The sequence below is a fragment of the Rhinoraja longicauda genome, chromosome 43 (genome assembly GCF_053455715.1).
Source record: "Rhinoraja longicauda isolate Sanriku21f chromosome 43, sRhiLon1.1, whole genome shotgun sequence".
NCBI classification, from domain to species: domain Eukaryota; kingdom Metazoa; phylum Chordata; class Chondrichthyes; order Rajiformes; family Arhynchobatidae; genus Rhinoraja; species Rhinoraja longicauda.
Window position 1 is genome coordinate 6,793,589 of NC_135995.1, and position 19,095 is coordinate 6,812,683.

Consider the following 19,095-nt stretch of genomic DNA (forward strand, 5'->3'; position numbering starts at 1 on the left):
ATTCTCTGCCTCAGAAGGCAGTGGAGGCCAATTCTCTGAATGCATTCAAGAGAGAGCTAAATAGAGCTCGTAAGGATAGTGGAGTCAGGGGGTATGGGGAGAAGGCAGGAACGGGGTACTGATTGAGAATGATCAGCCATGATCACATTGAATGGTGGTGCTGGCTCGAGGGGCCGAATGGCCCACTCCTGTACCTATTGTCTATTCATAAAAGAACGTCCTTTAATTCTGAGGCTATGACCTCTCCCACTATTCGAAATATCCTCTCCACATCCACTCTCTCCAAGCCTTTCACTATTCAGTAAGTTTCAATGATGTTCCCCTCATTTTTCTAAACTCCAGTGAGTACAGGCCCAGTGCCGACAAACGCTCATCATATGCTAACCCACTCATTCCTGGGATCGTTCTTGTAAACCTCCTCTGAACCCTCTCCAGAGCCAGCACACCCTTCCTCAGATACGGGGCTCAATATCATATCGTATCTCCAGTCGCTCTGCGGCCTAACATCATGGAGCTGGAGGCCTTGCTCGGGATTGACTTTGAGCCCCACCACGGGGCGGTGGACTTACCATCAGAGCCTGCCATCTCTTGCCTGGGATCGACGCTGCAACAGCCTGTGGATTTCAACATCGAAGAGCTCGTAGTCTCGGGTAGAGACCGATGTCGGGAAGCTCCAAGCCGCAGAAGGTCAGGTCGCTCGGCGTAGGTTGAGCTGAGATTCCCCCCCGATGCAGGAGCTTGATCGCCCCGATACGGAGGGTCCAAACGCCACCGGCTACGGGAGCCAAGATCGTCCCGTCAATGGAAGGCTCGAGGCCCCCGACCGCGGGAGAACTAACAAGGGAAGAGATTGAACTTTTGTTTTGCCTTCCATCACAGTGAGGAATGCGGAGGAGTCACTGGGGTGGATGTTCATGTTAAAATGTATTTTGTGTGTTCTCTTGCTTATTATTGGTATGACTGTATGGCAAATGAAATTCCTCGTAAACTAAACATATAACTAGTGTGTGAACGGGTGATCGATGATCAGCGTGGACTCAGTGGGCCGATGGGCCTGTTTCCGCGCTGTATTTCTAGACTAAACTCAGAACCAGAGGGTGAAGGGGTGACCGTTGGTCGGCATGGACTTGGTGGGCCGAAGGGCCTGTTTTCGCGCAGTATCTCTTAACTGAACTAAATGTTGCTATTGTACTTGCCTCAACTACTTCCTCCGGCAGCTTGTTCCACAACCCCACACGACCCCTCATCAACCTCTGTATGAATAGCCTCTTACTACCACATTATTAATGATCAGCTTAGAGCCCCACGCTGTTCCTCAGACATCTTCCCTAATGCATGTACCAGGCACCTTGTGGAACGTACCCACATGGCAGACCAGTAGCCATTGATGTCAGTTGAGTTTAGTTTTCTAGTTTAGAGATACAGCGTGGAAACAGGCCCTTCGGCCCACAGAGTCCGTGCCAACCAGTGACCAACGCTTTCCTACACACACTTGGGACAAATTACCCGTACGTCTTGGGAGCGTGGCATGAAACCGGAGATCCCGGAGAAAACCCACGCAGGTCACAGGGAGAACGTACAAACTCCGTACGGACAGCACCTGTAGTCGGGATCGAAGTCGGGTCTTGGCGTTGTGAGGCACCAATCCTACTGCTGCACCACTGTGCGCCATCATGTTACTTGGCAAAGATTAGCGGGAAGTCTAACCATTGGGAAGCTTTAAAAAGCCAAAGGAAGGCAACTAAGTTGCTCGTAAGGTCATGTGATAGGAGCAGAATTAGGCCATTCGGCCCATTAAATTCCTGGGATCGTTCTTGTAACCGCCCAGGAGCGGTTGGAGGCGGTTGGAGCAGCGTCCGGGCGGTAGGTTTAAAAACCCAGCGCGGGGCTTTGTTCACACAGAGGCCCAGGAGCGGTTGGAGACGGTTGGAGATAAAAACGTTCCCACACACTTCAGAAGAAGTGGTCTGGAGGAAGCCGCTGATTGGTGGAAGCGGACTAGAGGAAGCCGCTGATTGGGCGTAACCCCGGGGTTGTATTTCTGCTTTTTGTTTGTACTTTTAGTTAAGGGTTCGGTGAGTTAAGGGTTCGGTGAGTTAAGGGTTCAGTGAGTTAAGGGTTCAGTGAGTTAAGGGTTCAGTGAGTTAAGGGTTCGGTGAGTTAAGGGTTCGGTGAGTTAAGGGTTCAGTGAGTTAAGGGTTCAGTGAGTTAAGGGTTCAGTGAGTTAAGGGTTCAGTGAGTTAAGGGTTCAGTGAGTTAAGGGTTCAGTGAGTTAAGGGTTCAGTGAGTTAAGGGTTCAGTGAGTTAAGGGTTCGGTGAGTTAAGGGTTCGGTGAGTTAAGTGTTCAGTGAGTTAAGGGTTCAGTGAGTTAAGGGTTCAGTGAGTTAAGGGTTCAGTGAGTTAAGGGTTCAGTGAGTTAAGGGTTCAGTGAGTTAAGGGTTCAGTGAGTTAAGGGTTCAGTGAGTTAAGGGTTCAGTGAGTTAAGGGTTCAGTGAGTTAAGGGTTCAGTGAGTTAAGGGTTCAGTGAGTTAAGGGTTCAGTGAGTTAAGGGTTCAGTGAGTTAAGGGTTCAGTGAGTTAAGGGTTCAGTGAGTTAAGGGTTCAGTGAGTTAAGGGTTCAGTGAGTTAAGGGTTCAGTGAGTTAAGGGTTCAGTGAGTTAAGGGTTCAGTGAGTTAAGGGTTCAGTGAGTTAAGGGTTCAGTGAGTTAAGGGTTCAGTGAGTTAAGGGTTCAGTGAGTTAAGGGTTCAGTGAGTTAAGGGTTCAGTGATTTAAGGGTTCAGTGAGTTAAGGGTTCAGTGATTTAAGGGTTCAGTGAGTTAAGGGTTGAGAGTTAAGGGTTGGGTGATTTAAGGGTTCGGTGATTTAAGGGTTCGGTGAGTTAAGGGTTCGGTGAGTTAAGGGTTCGGTGAGTTAAGGGTTCGGTGAGTTAAGGGTTCGGTGAGTTAAGGGTTCAGTGAGTTAAGGGTTCAGTTATTTAAGGGTTCAGTGAGTTAAGGGTTCAGTGAGTTAAGGGTTCAGTGAGTTAAGGGTTCAGTGAGTTAAGGATTCAGTGTTTTTTAGTAAAGATACAGTTTAAAGGATTAAGAGGGATTTGATTTAATTTGGGGGCAAGACATGTCAGGTGAGATCGGCCCCGTGGAATGCTCATCCTGCAACATGTGGGAGATCAGGGATATTGTCGGTGTCCCTGATGACTACGTGTGCAGGAAGTATGTCCAGCTGCAGCTCCTGGTAGACCGCATTGAACGGTTGGAGCTGCGGTTGGACTCATTCTGGAGCATCCACGAGGCTGAGAAGGTCGTGGATAGCACGTACAGTGAGTTGGCCACACCGCAGGGAAAAGATAAGCGGACAGAAAGGAAACGGGTGGCCACTAGCCAGCGTAGCAGTAGGCAGGTAGTGCAGGAGTCCCCTGCGGTCATCTCCCTCCTAAACAGATATGCCATTTTGGATACTTTTGGGGGAGATGGCTCATCAGGGGAAGGCAGCAGCAGCCAAGTTCATGGCACCGTGGGTGGCTCTGCGGCAAAAGAGGGGAGGAAAAAGAGTGGAAGGGCTATAGTGATAGGGGATTCAATTGTAAGGGGAATAGATAGGCGTTTCTGCGGCCGCAAACGAGACTCCAGGATGGTATGTTGCCTCCCTGGTGCAAGGGTCAGGGATATCTCTGAGCGGCTGCAGGACATTCTGGAGGGGGAGGGTGAGCAGCCAGTTGTCGTGGTGCACATTGGCACCAACGATATAGGTAAAAAACGGGATGAGGTCCTACAAGGTGAATTTAGAGAGCTAGGAGATAAACTTTAAAGTAGGACCTCAAAGGTAATAATCTCTGGATTACTACCAGTGCCACGTGCTAGTCAGAGTAGGAATAGGCGGATATTTCAGATGAATACGTGGCTTGAAAAATGGTGCAAGGGGGAGGGATTCAAATTTTTAGGACATTGGAACCAGTTCTGGGAGAGGTGGGACCAGTACAAACAGGACGGTCTGCACCTGAACTGGAATGGAACCAATGTCCTAGGGGGAGTGTTTGCCAGTGCTGTCGGGGAGGATTTAAACTAATGTGGCAGGGGGATGGGAGCAGGAGCAGAGAGACAGAGGGGTGTAAAATGAGGGTAGAAGCAATAGGTAGCAAGGTGAAAAGTAAAAGTGGCAGGCAGACAAATCCAGGGCAAAAATCAAAAAGGGCCACTTTTCAACATAATTGTATAAGGGGTAAGAGAGTTGTAAAAACAAGCCTGAAGGCTTTGTGTCTCAATGCAAGGAGTATACGTAATAAGGCGGATGAATTAAATGTGGAGATAGTTATTAATTATTATGATATAGTTGGGATTACGGAGACATGGCTCCAGGGTGACCAAGGCTGGGAGCTCAACATCCAGGGATATTCTATATTCAGGCGGGATAGACAGAAAGGAAAAGGAGGTGGGGTAGCGTTGCTGGTTAGAGAGGAGATTAAAGCAGTGGAAAGGAAGGACATTAGCTTGGAGGATGTGGAATCGATACGGTTAGAGTTGCGAAACACTAAGGGGCAGAAAACGATAGTGGGAGTTGTGTACAGGCCACCTAACAGCAGTAGTGAGGTTGGGGATGGCATCAAACAGGAAATTAGAAATGCGTGCACTAAAGGTGCAGCAGTTATAATGGGTGACTTCAATCTACATATAGATTGGGTGAACCAAATTGGCAGGGGTGCTGAGGAAGAAGATGTAACTAGTAGAGTGGATAAGGGAGAACCAGTCGATGTGTTATACCTGGACTTTCAGAAGGCCTTCGACAAGGTCCCACATAAGAGATTGGGTTACAAACTTAAAGCACATGGTATTGGGGGTTCAGTGTTGAGGTGGATAGAGAATTGGTTGGCGGACAGGAAGCAAAGAGTAGGAATAAACAGGTCCTTTTCGGAATGGCAGGCAGTGACTAGTGGGGTACCGCAAGGCTCAGTGCTGGGACCCCAGTTATTTACAATATATATATTAATGATTGGACGAGGGAATTGAATGCAATATCTCTACGTTTGCGGATGACACGAAGTTGGGTGGAAGTGTTAGCTGCGAGGAGGATGCTAGGAGGCTGCAGAGTGACTTGGATAGATTAGGAGAGTGGGCAAATGCATGGCAGATGCAATATAATGTGGATAAATGTGAGGTTATCCACTTTGGGGGCAAGAATAGGAAAGCAGAGTATTACCTGAATGGTGTCCAATAAGGAAAAGGGGAGATGCAACGTGACCTGGGTGTCATGGTGCACCAGTCATCGAAAGCAAGCGTGCAGGTGCAGCAGGCAGTGAAGAAAGCGAATGGTATGATGGCATTCATAGCAAGAGGATTTGAGTATAGGAGCAGGGAGGTTCTGCTGCAGTTGTACAGGGCCTTGGTGAGACCGCACCTGGAGTATTGTGTACAGTTTTGGTCTCCTAATCTGAGGAAAGACATTCTAGCCTTAGAAGGAGTACAGAGAAGGTTCACCAGATTGATTCCTGGGATGGCAGGACTTTTATATGAAGAAAGACTGGATAGACTAGGCTTATACTCGCTGGAATTTAGAAGACTGAAGGGCGATCTTATTGAAACATATAAAATTCTTAAGGGGTTGGAGAGGCTAGATGCGGGAAGATTGTTCCCGATGTTGGGGAAGTCCAAAACCAGGGGTCACAGCTTAAGGATAAGGGGGAAGTCTTTTAGGACCGAGATGAGAAAACATTTCTTCACACAGAGAGTGGTGAGTCTGTGGAATTCTCTGCCACAGAAGGTAGTTGAGGCCAGTTCATTGGCTATATTTAAGAGGGAGTTAGATGTGGTCGTTGTGGCTAAAGGGATCAGAGGGTATGGAGAGAAGGCAGGTACAGGTTACTGAGCTGGATGATCAGCCATGATCATATTGAATGGCGGTGCAGGCTCGAAGGGCCGAATGGCCTACTCCTGCACCTATTTTCGATGTTTGTAAATCATGGCTGATCTGTCACTCCTATCCCCATTCTCCTGCCTTCTCCCCATAACCCCTGACACCCGTACTAATTTTTTTGTATGGCTGTATGGTAATTTAAATTTCATTGTACCTCAATTGGTACATGTGACAATAAACTGACCTTGAAACCTTGTCTTGGCCTCCACATCCTTCTGTGGCAAAGAATTCCACAGATTCGCCACCCTCTGACTAAAGAAATTCCTCCTCATGTCCTTCATAAAAGAACGTCCTTTAATTCTGAGTCTGTGACCTCTCCCACTATTCGAAATATCCTGTCCCATCCACTCTCTCCAAGCCTTTCACTATTCAGTAAGTTTCAATGATGTTCCCCTCATTCTTCTAAACTCCAGCGAGCACAGGGCCAGTGCCGACAAACGCTCATCATATGCAAACCCACTCATTCCTGGGATCGTTCTTGTAAACCTCCTCTGGATCCTCTCCAGAGCCAGCACATCCTTCCTCAGATACGGGGCTCAAATGCCGGAGATGCAATTGTTTTCCAGATGGTATCTCTGGTCGCTCTGTGGCCTAACATCATGGAGCTGGAGGCCTTGCTCGGGACTGACTTTGAGCCCCACCATGGGGCCGAGGACTTTCCATCAGAGCCTGTGATCCTTTGCCTGGGATCGACGTTCTAACCACGGCCTGCAGACTTCAACATCGAGGAGCTCATAGTCTCGGGTAGAGACCGATGTCGGGAAGCTCCAAGCCGCAGAAGGTTGGACCAGCCCCGACCCAGGGTCAGATCGCCCGGCATGGAGAGCTGAGATCACTACTTCCCCCGCCCCCCCCCCCCCCCATTGGCCGCCACTCCCGTGACTCGGACTGGTCCCGCCCCCCCCCCTCCTCCGAGCGGCAACCCTCCCCCAACTGCGCTCGCAAGGATCCGGCGGCCATCTTACGTAAGTATTAGATCAACGGGCCCCAACTGCGCAGGCACGGACCCGTTGGGTTCCCATTGTGACGTCAAACACGGAGGTAGCCAATCAGGATGTGCCGGACCCCACGTGGGGGGAGGTGGTGGAGCCAATCAAATTTCTGAAAGTTTAAAAAGTGATCTTTTAAAGTTTAAAAGGTGGATAACTTTTAAAATATAGCAACCATTTGAACTGCAGGCCAATGGTGAGTAAGTTGGGCCTAAAATTGTTGCGCTATCGTGTACCGTTTTGGCTGTATTTCGGGTACGTACGGACAAACAAACAAACAAGATGAGAGTTTTAGTAATACACTAGAGCAAGTGGACCAGTTGGGCCCAAACCTCTCCTGCATTGGTGCAGCACCCTCTCTTTCCCCCCCCACCCTCCCCTCCACACCGCTCCCCTAACCCCCCCTCCCCCCACCTCTGGCCCCTCCGACACTCCCCTCCCACTCCCTCCACCCCCTCCCCCTTCCTCTTCCCCCTTCCTCTTCCCCCTTCTCCTCCCCCTCAACCTCCATCCCCCTCAACCCCCCTTATCCTCCCTCCTCCCCCCTTCCCTCCCTCGGATATAGATTTAAACTTTAAAATGTGAATAGCTTTTAAAATATAGCACCGATTTCACTGAAACTTCTTCCATTTGCACAAAAAGGGACAACGGTGAGTAAGGTGGGCCTAAAATTGTTGCGCTATCGTGTACCGTTTTGGCTGTAGTTCAGGAACAAACAAACAAACAAACGAGAGTTTTAGTATATAGATAGATAGATAGATTGGTCGCTGGAGTTTTACTGCAATTACTTTCTCTTCCAGACCAGGAGATCGGGACACTGACGGGGTATCTGGGATCGGACGATGATCGGGAGATCGTTCTTCCTCCTGACCCTTCTCCAAGGTACCATCAGCAGCAACTCAGGTGTTTTCTGGCGAGGGGGCTTTTACTGGTCGGTGACTAGCGGAGTTCCGCAAGGTTCGGTGCTGGGACCGCTACGATCGTTTCGCTGAACACCTTCGCTCAGTCCGCTTGGACCTACCCGATCTCCCGGTTGCCAAACACTTTAACTCCCCCTCTTATTCCCACACTGACCTTTCTGCTCTGGGCCTCCTCCACTGTCAGAGTGAGGCCCAGCACAAATTGGAGGAACAGCATTTCATATTTCGCTTGGGCAGCTTACAACCCAGTGGTATGAATATTCAGTAGGAAAGAACTGCAGATGCTGGTTTAAATCGAAGGTAGACACAATGCTGGAGTAACTCAGTGGGACAGGCAGCATCTCTGGAGAGAAGGAATGGGTGATGTTTCGGGTCGAGACCTTTCTTCAGACTGTAGAAGGGTTTCGACCCGAAACGTCACCCATTCTTCATCACTGTGGGAGGGGCGGTGAGGAGGGAGTGCCGTGCTGTGGGAGGGGCGGTGTGGAAGGAGCGTGGCGCGGTGGGAGGGACGGTGAGGAGGGAGCGCCGTGCTGTGGGAGGGGTGGTGAGGAGGGAGCTCCGTGCTGTGGGAGGGGCAGTGAGGGAGCGCCGTGCTGTGGGAGGGGCAGTGAGGAGGGAGCGCCGTGCTGTGGGAGGGGCAGTAAGGAGGGAGCGCCGTGCTGTGGGATGGGCAGTGAGGGAGCGCCGTGCTGTGGGAGGGGCAGTGAGGAGGGAGCGCCGTGCTGTGGGAGGGGTGGTGAGGAGGGAGTGCCGTGCTGTGGTAGGGGCAGTGAGGAGGGAGCTCCGTGCTGTGGGAGGGGCAGTGAGGAGGGAGCTCCGTGCTGTGGGAGGGGCAGTGAGGAGGGAGTGATACAGTGCGGGAGGGGCGGTGAGAAGGGAGTGCCGTGCTGTGGGAGGGGTGGTGAGGAGGGAGCGCTGTGCTGTGGGAGGGGTGGTGAGGAGGGAGCGCTGTGCTGTGGGAGGGGCAGTGAGGAGGGAGCGCCGTGCTGTGGGAGGGGCGGTGAGGAGGGAGCTCCGTGCTGTGGGAGGGGCGGTGAGGAGGGAGCTCCGTGCTGTGGGAGGGGCAGTGAGGAGGGAGCGTGGCGCGGTGGGAGGGGCGGTGAGGAAAGAGTGATACAATGTGGGAGGGGCGGTGAGGAGGGAGAGCCACACTAAATGGAGGGGTGGTGAGGGAGCACAAGATGTGCACCAGCTTCTCGTTCTCACCTCGCAAACAGCTAACAATCTGAAAGGTCACACCCTGAAACGTCCCCCATTCCTTTTCTCCAGAGATGCTGCCTGCCCCGCTGAGTTGCTCCAACATTTTGTGTCTATAAACAGCTAATAATGGTCTATTTCCTTTATCATCGTTCCTTTTTTGCAAAAATTTCATGTATTTGTTCCATATCTCTCCACATCACCATCAATGTCTCCCATTTCCCTCTCCTCTGACTCCAGTCTGAAGAAGGGTCTCGACCCAAAACATCACCCGTTCCTTCTCTCCAGAGAGGCTGCCTGTCCCACTGAGTTACTCCAGCACTTTGTGTCTATCTTCAGTTTAAAACAGGATCTGCAGTTCCTTCCTGCACGGTACTAAAGATTGTTCCTTCTCTCCTCAGCGGAGGTGTCGGGACAACTGTGGCCTGCGGGCAATCCAGGACATGTGACAGCGCAGAATGGTTTGTGTGCACGGATTCCGTGTAACTACACTTACCTGCCGACTCTCAGCAATAAAGATCGGACGGGAATCTGGTATAACAGTTGGAAGCTAAACAACAAAGATTCTGTAGCCTTCCACTCCGGGAATCCCAGTCTAGAATCATCAAAGTTTCGCCATCGGACCCGGCTGTCTGGAGATCTGAAAGACAAGGACTGTTCCCTGGTTATAGACAACGTCACACAGGATGACAATGGTCCCTACTTTTTCAGAGTTGAATTTGCTGAGGTATGGCGTACCAACTACCACCCTGTAACACGGCTCAATGTTATTGGTAAGTGCTTTGTATAATCACTCAACATCAGATGCTCAGCAGTGAGTGGGGAATAACATGAACTGTACACGTTCCCTGTTCACACACACACACACACACACACACACCGCAGCATCAGGAGCCTCGGCTCATTTCTGACGATTACGATACCTCCAGTTTTTGCGCTATTATTAGGTTTGCATTGCCCATATACACTGATGAGCCAAAACATTATGACCACCTGCCTAATATGCTGTTGGTCCTCCGTGTGCCGCCAAAACAGCGCCGACCCGCCGAGGCATGGAGTCTACAAGCCCCCTGAAGGAGTCCTGTGGTATCTGGCACCAAAACATTAGCAGCAGATCCTTCAAATCCTGTAAGATGCGAGGTGGAGCCGCCGTGGATCGGACTTGTCGATCCGGCACATCCCACAGATGCTCAATCGGATTGAGATCTGGAGAATTTGGAGGCCAGGGCAACACCGTGAACACTTCATCATGTTCCTCAAACCATTCCCCAACAATGTGTGCAGTGTGGCAGGGCGCATTATCCTGCTGAAAGAGGCCACTGCCATCAGGGAATACCATTGCCATGAAGCGGTGTACCTGGCCTGCAATGATGTGTAGGTAGGTGACACGTGTCAAAATGACGTCCACCATGAATGGCTGGACCCAGGGTTTCCCAGCAGAACATTGCCCAGAGCATCACACTCCCTTCACCGGCTTGTCGTCTTCCCACAGTGCATCAGGATGCCATCACTGCCCTCGCGCATCGATGAGCTTTGGGCGCCCAACACCCTGTTGCCGGTTTGTGGTTTGTCCCTCCTCGGACCACTGTAGGTCGGTACTCACCACTACTGACCGGGAGCACCCCACAAGCCTGGCTGTTTCGCAGATGCTCTGACCCAGTCGTCCGGCCATAACAATTTGGCCCTTGTCAAAGTCACTCGGGTCTTTACTCCTGCCCATTTCTCCTGCATCCAACACGTCAACTTCAAGAACTGACTGTTCACTTGCTGCCTAATATATCCCACCCCTTGACAGATGCCATTGTAACAAGATAATCAATGTTATTCACTTCACCTGTCAGTGGTCATAATGTTTTGGCTGATCGGTGTACATTGCTAACAGTGATTTTATCTACACTTCTCGTTGCCTCGGTAAAGCAGCCAATATAAACAAGTACCACTCACAACTCGGTCATTCTCTCTTCTCCCTACTCCCATCGGGCATCAGATACAAAAGCTGAAAGCACATCACACCAGATTCAGAAAATGCTTCTTCCCTGCTGTTATCACACACTTGGTTGCACCTCTTATAAGCCAGGGACAAAAGACCTACCTTCCAATCTACTTCATTGCAGCCCTTGCACTTTTTTCATCTGCACTTTCTCTGTCGCTGTGGCATTATATTCGGTGCCCTCTTTATTTTCTCTTCTGCACATCTTGTTTTCCTCATGAATGGTTTAATCTGCTTGCGTAGCACAAAACATAGCTTTTCACTGTATCTTAGTACACATAACAAAAAAAACCAGTACTAATACTAAATGTGCATTCCTCTGGCCTTTGCAGGTTTTTCTAGCTTCTTTGTAAACTCATCTCCACCCTTGACGAAGTCATATACAGCATGGAAACAGGCCCTTCTGCCCATCTACTCCATACCAACCATGTTGGCATTCTGGGCTAGTCCCAATGCCCATATTTGGCCCCCACCCTCTGAACCCTTCCTGTCCATATGCATTCCCTACAGTAGCAAGGACCTTATTTCCCCACGTTTCTCTTAGGAACGTTATTAACCATTGGATTTATCAGTGACTGTCTTATCCTAAGGTAGACACAAAAAGGTGGAGTAACTCAGAGGGTCAGGCAGCATCACTGGAGAATGTGGACAGGTACAAGGTGTTGGAGTAACTAAGCTGGTCAGTCAGCATCTCTGGAGAATGTGGACAGGTACAAACTGCTGGAGTAACTAAGCTGGTCAGTCAGCATCTCTGGAGAATGTGGACAGGTACAAGGTGCTGGAGTAACTAAGCTGGTCAGTCAGCATCTCTGGTGAATGTGGACAGGTACAAAGTGCTGGAATAACTCAGCGGGTCAGGCAGCATCTCTGGAGAATGTGGACAGGTACAAAGTGCTGGAGTAATTCAGCGGGTCAGGCAGTATCTCTGGAGAAAAGGAATAGGTGACATTTTGGGTCGAGACCCTTCAGATTGAGAGTGGGGAGAGGGAAACGAGAGGTATAGCCAGTGAAGTAGAGAGATATAGAACAAATGGATGAAAGATGCGCAAAAAAAGTAACGGTGACAAAGGGAACAGGCCATTGTTAGCTGTTTATTGTTGGAAGGAACTGCAGATGCTGGTTTAAAGATCAATACAAAATGCTGGAGTAACTCAGTGGGACAGGCAGCATCACTGGATAGAAGGAATGGGTGACGTTTCGGATCGAGACCCTTCAAACTGAAGTCAGGGGTGAGGGAGATACATAGATAAGGAAGTGTGAGGTGAAAACAGGACAAAGGATGGAGATTGAGGAAAATGTACAACAGATCATTGTTAGTGGGGAGAAGGTAAAAACAGAGCAAGCAGAGATAAAATGTGGTCGGAGATAGGCTCGTCGAAGAACTGGGAAGGGGGAGGGATGGAGTGAGAGAGAATACAAGGGTTACTTGAAGTCAGAGAGGTCAATGTTCATACCACTGGGCTGTGAGCTGCCCAAGTGAAATATGAGGTGCTGTTCCTCCAATTTGCGTTTGGCCTCACTCTGACAATGGAGGAGGCCCAGGACAGAAAGGTCAGTATGGGAAGGGGAAATAGTGTTTAACAACCGGGGGATCAGGTAGGTTCAGGCGGACTGAGGGAAGATGTTCAGCGAAATGATCGGCCAGTCTATGTTTGGCCACCTTACAGCCCTCAGTGGAGAATCCTGCCCCCATCTACCTGATCACAGGCCATCATGACATTACTGATCCCTGTCCTTTTCAACTTCCCCTGACCATTGTTCCTCCCTGTTCATGGATCATCCTTGTGAATGTCCATTTACTTGTGGGACTGGGATAGGGGTGCCAACTATAGTACTCCCAAATACGAGACAAGGAGACGTCACCGCCCCGCGCCCCACGTGACCTCACTCAGCCAGCGGCCATGTGCTCACGCTCAACCAATGGCGGCCGCCCGGGGCGGGAGGCGGGTTGCTACGCAACCTCCATTAGGGGGTGCCTGGGCCTCCGGGCCTAGACTGTCCGGGCCTGCACTGTCCAGGCCTGCACTGTCCGGGCCTGCACTTCCTCGAGCCTAATACGGGACAAGGGCAGTCTTGTGTGGGAAAAGCCAATTTAGTCCCGGCGTGGCGTGGCGTGGCGTGTTAAGGGCGTGGCTGCGTTCTGCAGCTTCGGCTCACCGGCAGTCTCTCTGTCTTTTTTTTTTGTTTTGTCTATTGTCATCGTTTAAATGTACGTTTTGATCTATTTTTAACTCTGTTTATGTGGGGGGTGGGGGAAACCTTTTTTTCCAATCTCCTCCTCAACGGAGATGCGATCTTTATCGTGTCGTATCTCCGTTCGCGCTACGGCCTAACACCGTGGAGTCGGCGGCCTCCAGCTGGGATCAACCTTGAAGACTCCGGTCGCAGGGCCTGGACTTACCATCTCGGAGGCTTCGGCCGTGGGCCCTGCAGACGGCAACATCTGGAGTTCGCATGTCCCTGGCTGGCGACCGGCTTTCAGGAGCTCCAGCCGTAGCAGCTTCGACCGCCCCGGAGCGCGAGGTTTGATTGACCCGCTCGCAGGCCCCTCATTGCCCTGCGTGGCCTGGCCCCGGCACTTTCCATCGCCCGGTGGGGGCTCAGGACCTTCATCGGCCTGCTCGGCTCGGCCCTGGGACTTTCCATCGCCCGGTGGGGGCTTCAAGAGTTGGGAGCCTCGATCGCCTCGTGGCACCACGGGAGAAGAATGAGGAGGAGATAAGACTTTTTTTTGCCTTCCATCACAGTGAGGGTATGCCTGGAGCAATCACTGTGATGGCTGTTTGTGTTAAAAATTGTAATTGTGTGTCTTGTGTTCTTTATTGTCTACTGCCGGACCCTGACGTGAGAGGACGCTGGCGCTATTTGTTCGCCGCTTCTCCGTCAGGACAGTTCGTTTGTTTGTTTTTATGTCTTGACTGTTTTTGTAAAGCGTCTTTGAGCACTTGGAAAAGCGCTATAAAAAATAAATGTTTATTATTATTATTATTATTATTAATATGGGACAGTTGGCAACCCAAGACTGGGATTTCGATGTGAACCGATGCATCTAATGATATTTAACTAAAAGTATCCGTTTCTCTGTGTGTTAGATTTCGCAGATAAACCCACGATATTCCCTGCTAAAATGGTGGCAGGTCAGCCTGTGAACGTGACCTGCTCCTTCAACACCAAGTGTAATGGAACGACACCCAACTTAACCTGGGTCACCCCTGCTGATATACCATCGTCAGCCTCACACAGCAAAACTCAGCGGGGTGACACGCTGACATATACTTCTGTTCTGTCCCTGACCCCAGCGCTCAAACATGACGGGCAAGACCTCACCTGCAAAGTCAGATACCCAACTGTCTCATCCAAGCAGAAACTCACACTGACTGTGCAATGTAAGTATGGAGATCGTTTATTGTGCAGGAACAGCAATCATCTATTCGCAGTGCTGGTACATAAGGTCAGGACCTTCATCGGCCTGCTCGGCTCGGCCCTGGGACTTTCCATCGCCCGGTGGGGGCTTGGGTTTTCTCCGAGATCTTCGGTTTCCTCCCACACTCGAAAGACGTGAAGGTTTGTATGTTAATTGGCTTGGTAAATGTAAAAATTGTCCCTAGTTTGTGTAGGATAGTGGATAGGATATTGTGTAGGATATGCGGGGATCGCTGGTCGGCGCGGACTCGGTGGGCTGAAGGGCCTGTTTCCGCGCTGTATCTCGAAACTAAACAAAGAACTAGTGTGTGAACGGGTGAGCGATGGTCAGCGTGGACGGTGGGCCGAAGAGCCCATTTCCGCGCTGTATCTCAAGTCTGAAGTCTTTCATAATCCAAGGATCATTGAAAGTGCCGCAAAACTGGTTGCTAAATTTTATCGTTTTGCAGATGCCCCCCAGAATCTCTCCATCACTTCCCCCAACAACATGAACAGTTCCGGGGTCAGTGTGAAGAAAGGAAACTCTGCAGCGTTCCACTGCTCCGTCCAGAGTTTACCAGCGTCTAACCTGACGTGGCGACATCTCGGTGTCACGCTGAACACAACACGTTCCAGCAACGAGCTGTGGATGGAGTTCCCTCAGCTGGCACCGCGGGACGCTGGGGTCTATCAGTGTGTGGCACAGAATGAACACGGGACAACAGAGAGGGATGTGACCCTCACTGTAGAATGTGAGTACACACACTGACACAACTCTATAACGACAGATGGATTATTGGGCCATCACAGATGATGGAGTTACACACACACACACACACACACACACACACACGCACACACACGCACACACACACACACACACACACACACACACCCCCCCCCCACACTCTCCCTCTCTCACACACACACACTCTCCCTCTCTCACACACACACACACACACACACACACACACACACACGCACACACACACACACACACACCCCCTCCCCCCCACACTCTCCCTCTCTCACACACACACACTCTCCCTCTCTCACACACACACACACACACACACACACACACACACACACACACACACACTCTCCCTCTCTCTAAACTCTAAGCAGAGTATTACCTGAATGGTGGCCAATTAGGAAAAGGGGAGATGCAACGTGACCTGGGTGTCATGGTGCATCAGTCATTGAAAGCAAGCGTGCAGGTGCAGCAGGCAGTGAAGAAAGCGAATGGTATGTTGGCATTCATAGCAAGAGGATTTGAGTATAGGAGCAGGGAGGTTCTGCTGCAGTTGTACAGGGCCTTGGTGAGACCGCACCTGGAGTATTGCGTACAGTTTTGGTCTCCTAATCTGAGGAAAGACGTTCTTGCCATAGAGGGAGTACAGAGAAGGTTCGCCAGATTGATCCCTGGGATGGCGGGACTTTCATATGAAGAAAGACTGGATAGACTAGGCTTATACTCGCTGGAATTTAGAAGACTGAGGGGGGATCTTATAGAAACATATAAAATTCTTAAGGGGTTGGAGAGGCTAGATGCGGGAAGATTGTTCCCGATGTTGGGGAAGTCCAGAACCAGGGGTCACAGCTTGAGGATAAGGGGGAAGTCTTTTAGGACTGAGATGAGAAAACATTTCTTCACACAGAGAGTGGTGAGTCTGTGGAATTCTCTGCCAAAGAAGGTAGTTGAGGCCAGTTCATTGGCTATATTTAAGAGGGAGTTAGATGTGGCCCTTGTGGCTAAAGGGATCAGGGGGTATGGAGAGAAGGCAGGTACAGGTTACTGAGCTGGATGATCAGCCATGATCATATTGAATGGCGGTGCGTACAGGCTCGAAGGGTCAAATGGCCTACTCCTGCACCTATTTTCTATGTTTCTCACACACACACACACACACACACACACAGACACACACACACACACACACACACACACACACACACACACACACACACACACACACACACACACACACACACTCTCCTCTCTCACACACACACACACACTCACCCTCTCACACACACTCTCTCACACACACACACTCTCCCTTTCTCTCACACACACTCACTCTCTGTCACATACAGACTCACTCTCACTTACACACTCTCACACTCACTCTCTCCCCCTCTCTCACATAGACAGACACACACTTTCACATTCACTCACTCTCCCCCTCTCACACACACAAACTCATTCCCACACACTCTCACATACTCACTCACTCTCCCACACACAGTCTCACTCACTCACTCTCCCTCTCACACACACTCACACACACACATTCTCTCTGTCTCACACATGAACACATCACACACACATACTCACTCGAACACACACACCCTCTCTCTCACACACACACACTCTCACCCTCTCACACACACACTCTCCCTTTCTCTCTCACACACACTCACACACACACTCTCCCTTTCTCTCTCACACACACTCACACTCACACTTACACACTCTCCCCTTCTCTTGCACACACTCAATCTCTCTCTCACATACACACTCACACACTCTCACACTCACTCACTCTCACTCACACACTCTCACACTCACTCACTCTCCCTCTCTCTCTCACACACACACACACACTGTCTCACTCACACTCTCTCTCACACACACACTCTCCCTCTCACACACACTCACACACACACACACACACATTCTCTCTGTCTCACACACGAACACCATCACACACACATACTCACTCAAACACACACTCACCCTCTCACACACACACTCACTCACTCAAACACACATTCTTGCTCACGCACACTCACACTCACACACACTCACTCAAAGGCACACACACTCACACACACTCACCCTCACACACACTCATTCAAACACACCACACACGCACACGCACACTCACCCTCTCACACACTCACCCTCTCTCACACACTCACTCACATACACACACACACTCTCTCACACACACACTCTCTCACTCACACACACTCACTCACACACTCCTACACTCACACACACTCACACACACTCTCACACACACACACACTCTCACACACACTCACTCACACACATACACCCTCTCTCTCACACTCACTCACATACACACTCACTCTCCCTCTCTCTCACACACACACATTCTTAGTTTATAGATACACATCGCAGAAACAGACCCTTCCACCCACCGAGTCCGCTCAACCAGCGATCCCCGCACACTAACACCATCCCACACACGCTAGGGATAATTTTTACATTTACCAAACCAATTAACCTACAAACATGTACATCTTTGGAGTGTGAGAGGAAACTGAAGATCTCAGAGAAAACCCACGTAGGTTACGGGGAGAACGTACAGACAGCACCCGTGGTCAGGATCGAACCTGGGTCTCCGGCGCTGCCAACACTGTAAGGCAGCAACTCTACCGCTGCACCACTGTGCCGCCCCATGTTACCTGTCCAAATGGTTCTGAAATGTTGCGGTAGTCCCAGCCTCAACTACCTCCTCCGGCAGCTCATTCCGTACACCCACCACCCTCTGCGTGAAAAAAGTTACCCTTCAGGTTCCTATTAAATCTTCCCTTCCACTCTCATCTTAAATCTATGTCCTCCGGTCCTCGATTCACCTACTCTGGGCAAGAGGCTCTGTGCGTCTACCCGATCTATTCCTTTCATGATTTTGTACACCTCTATAAGATCTCCCCTCATCCTCCTGCGCTCCAGGGAATAGAATCCGAGCCTGTTCAACCTCTCCCTATTGTCTGAAGAAGGGCCTTGACCCGAAATGTCACCATTCCTTCTCTCCAGAGATGCTGCCTGTCCCGCTAAGTTACTCCAGCTTTTTGTGTCTACACGATTACAATAGTGCCGTCCACAGTGTACGCATACAAGATAAGGGAATAACGTTGAGTGCAAGAAAAAGCCAGTAAAGTCCGATCAAAGATAGTACAATAGTAGTTCAGGACTGCTCTCTGGTTGTGGTAGGATCATTCAGTTGCCTGATAAAAGCTGGGAAAGAAACTGTCCCTGAATCTGGAGGTGTGCGTATTCAAACTTCTGTACCTCTTGCCTGATGGGAGAGGGGAGAAGAGGGAGTGACCGGGGGTGAGACTGGTCCTTGATTATGCTGCTGGCCTTGCCAAGGCAGCGTGAGGTGTAGATGGAGTCAACTGGCCAACATGCCCCATCTACACAAGTCCCATCTGCCCGCGTTTGGCCCATATCCCTCCAAACCTGTCCTATCCATGTACCTGTCCAAATGTTCCTTAAACGTTGGGATAGTCCCAGACTCAACCACCTCCTCCGGCAGCTCGTTCCATACACCCACCACCCTCTGTGTGGGAAAAAGTAACCCATCAGGTTCCATTAAATCTTTTCACCTTCAGCCTCTGTCCTCTGGTCCTCGATTCCCCTACTCTGGGCAAGAATCTCTGTACGTCTACCCGATCAATTCCCCCCATGATTTTGTACAGCTCTGTAAGATCACCCCTCATCCTCCTGCACTCCAAGGAATAGAATCCCAGCCTGCCCAGAAAGACTGGGCTTGTATTCACTGGAGTTTAGAAGGATGAGAGGGGATCTTATAGAGACGTATAAAATTATGAAAGGACTAGATGCAGGAAAAATGTTCCCAATGTTGGGGTCCAGAACCAGGGGCCACACACACAGTCTAAGAATAAAGGGGAGGCCATTTAAAACTGAGGT

The 19,095-nt window shown here is 50.4% G+C and overlaps 1 protein-coding gene across 1 annotated transcript in view; it reads left to right on the top strand.

Annotated features, from left to right (window-relative positions):
- Positions 1-19,095, top strand: part of LOC144612205 (myelin-associated glycoprotein-like) — a 71,252-nt gene that overhangs the window by 13,712 nt on the left and 38,445 nt on the right. Inside the window, exons 3-6 of the mRNA XM_078431762.1 lie at positions 7,694-7,775; positions 9,415-9,786; positions 14,096-14,389; positions 14,876-15,157. Of these exons, the coding sequence (XP_078287888.1) occupies positions 7,736-7,775; positions 9,415-9,786; positions 14,096-14,389; positions 14,876-15,157 (988 nt within the window). The 5' untranslated portion in view covers positions 7,694-7,735. The remainder of the gene's footprint in view (positions 1-7,693; positions 7,776-9,414; positions 9,787-14,095; positions 14,390-14,875; positions 15,158-19,095) is intronic.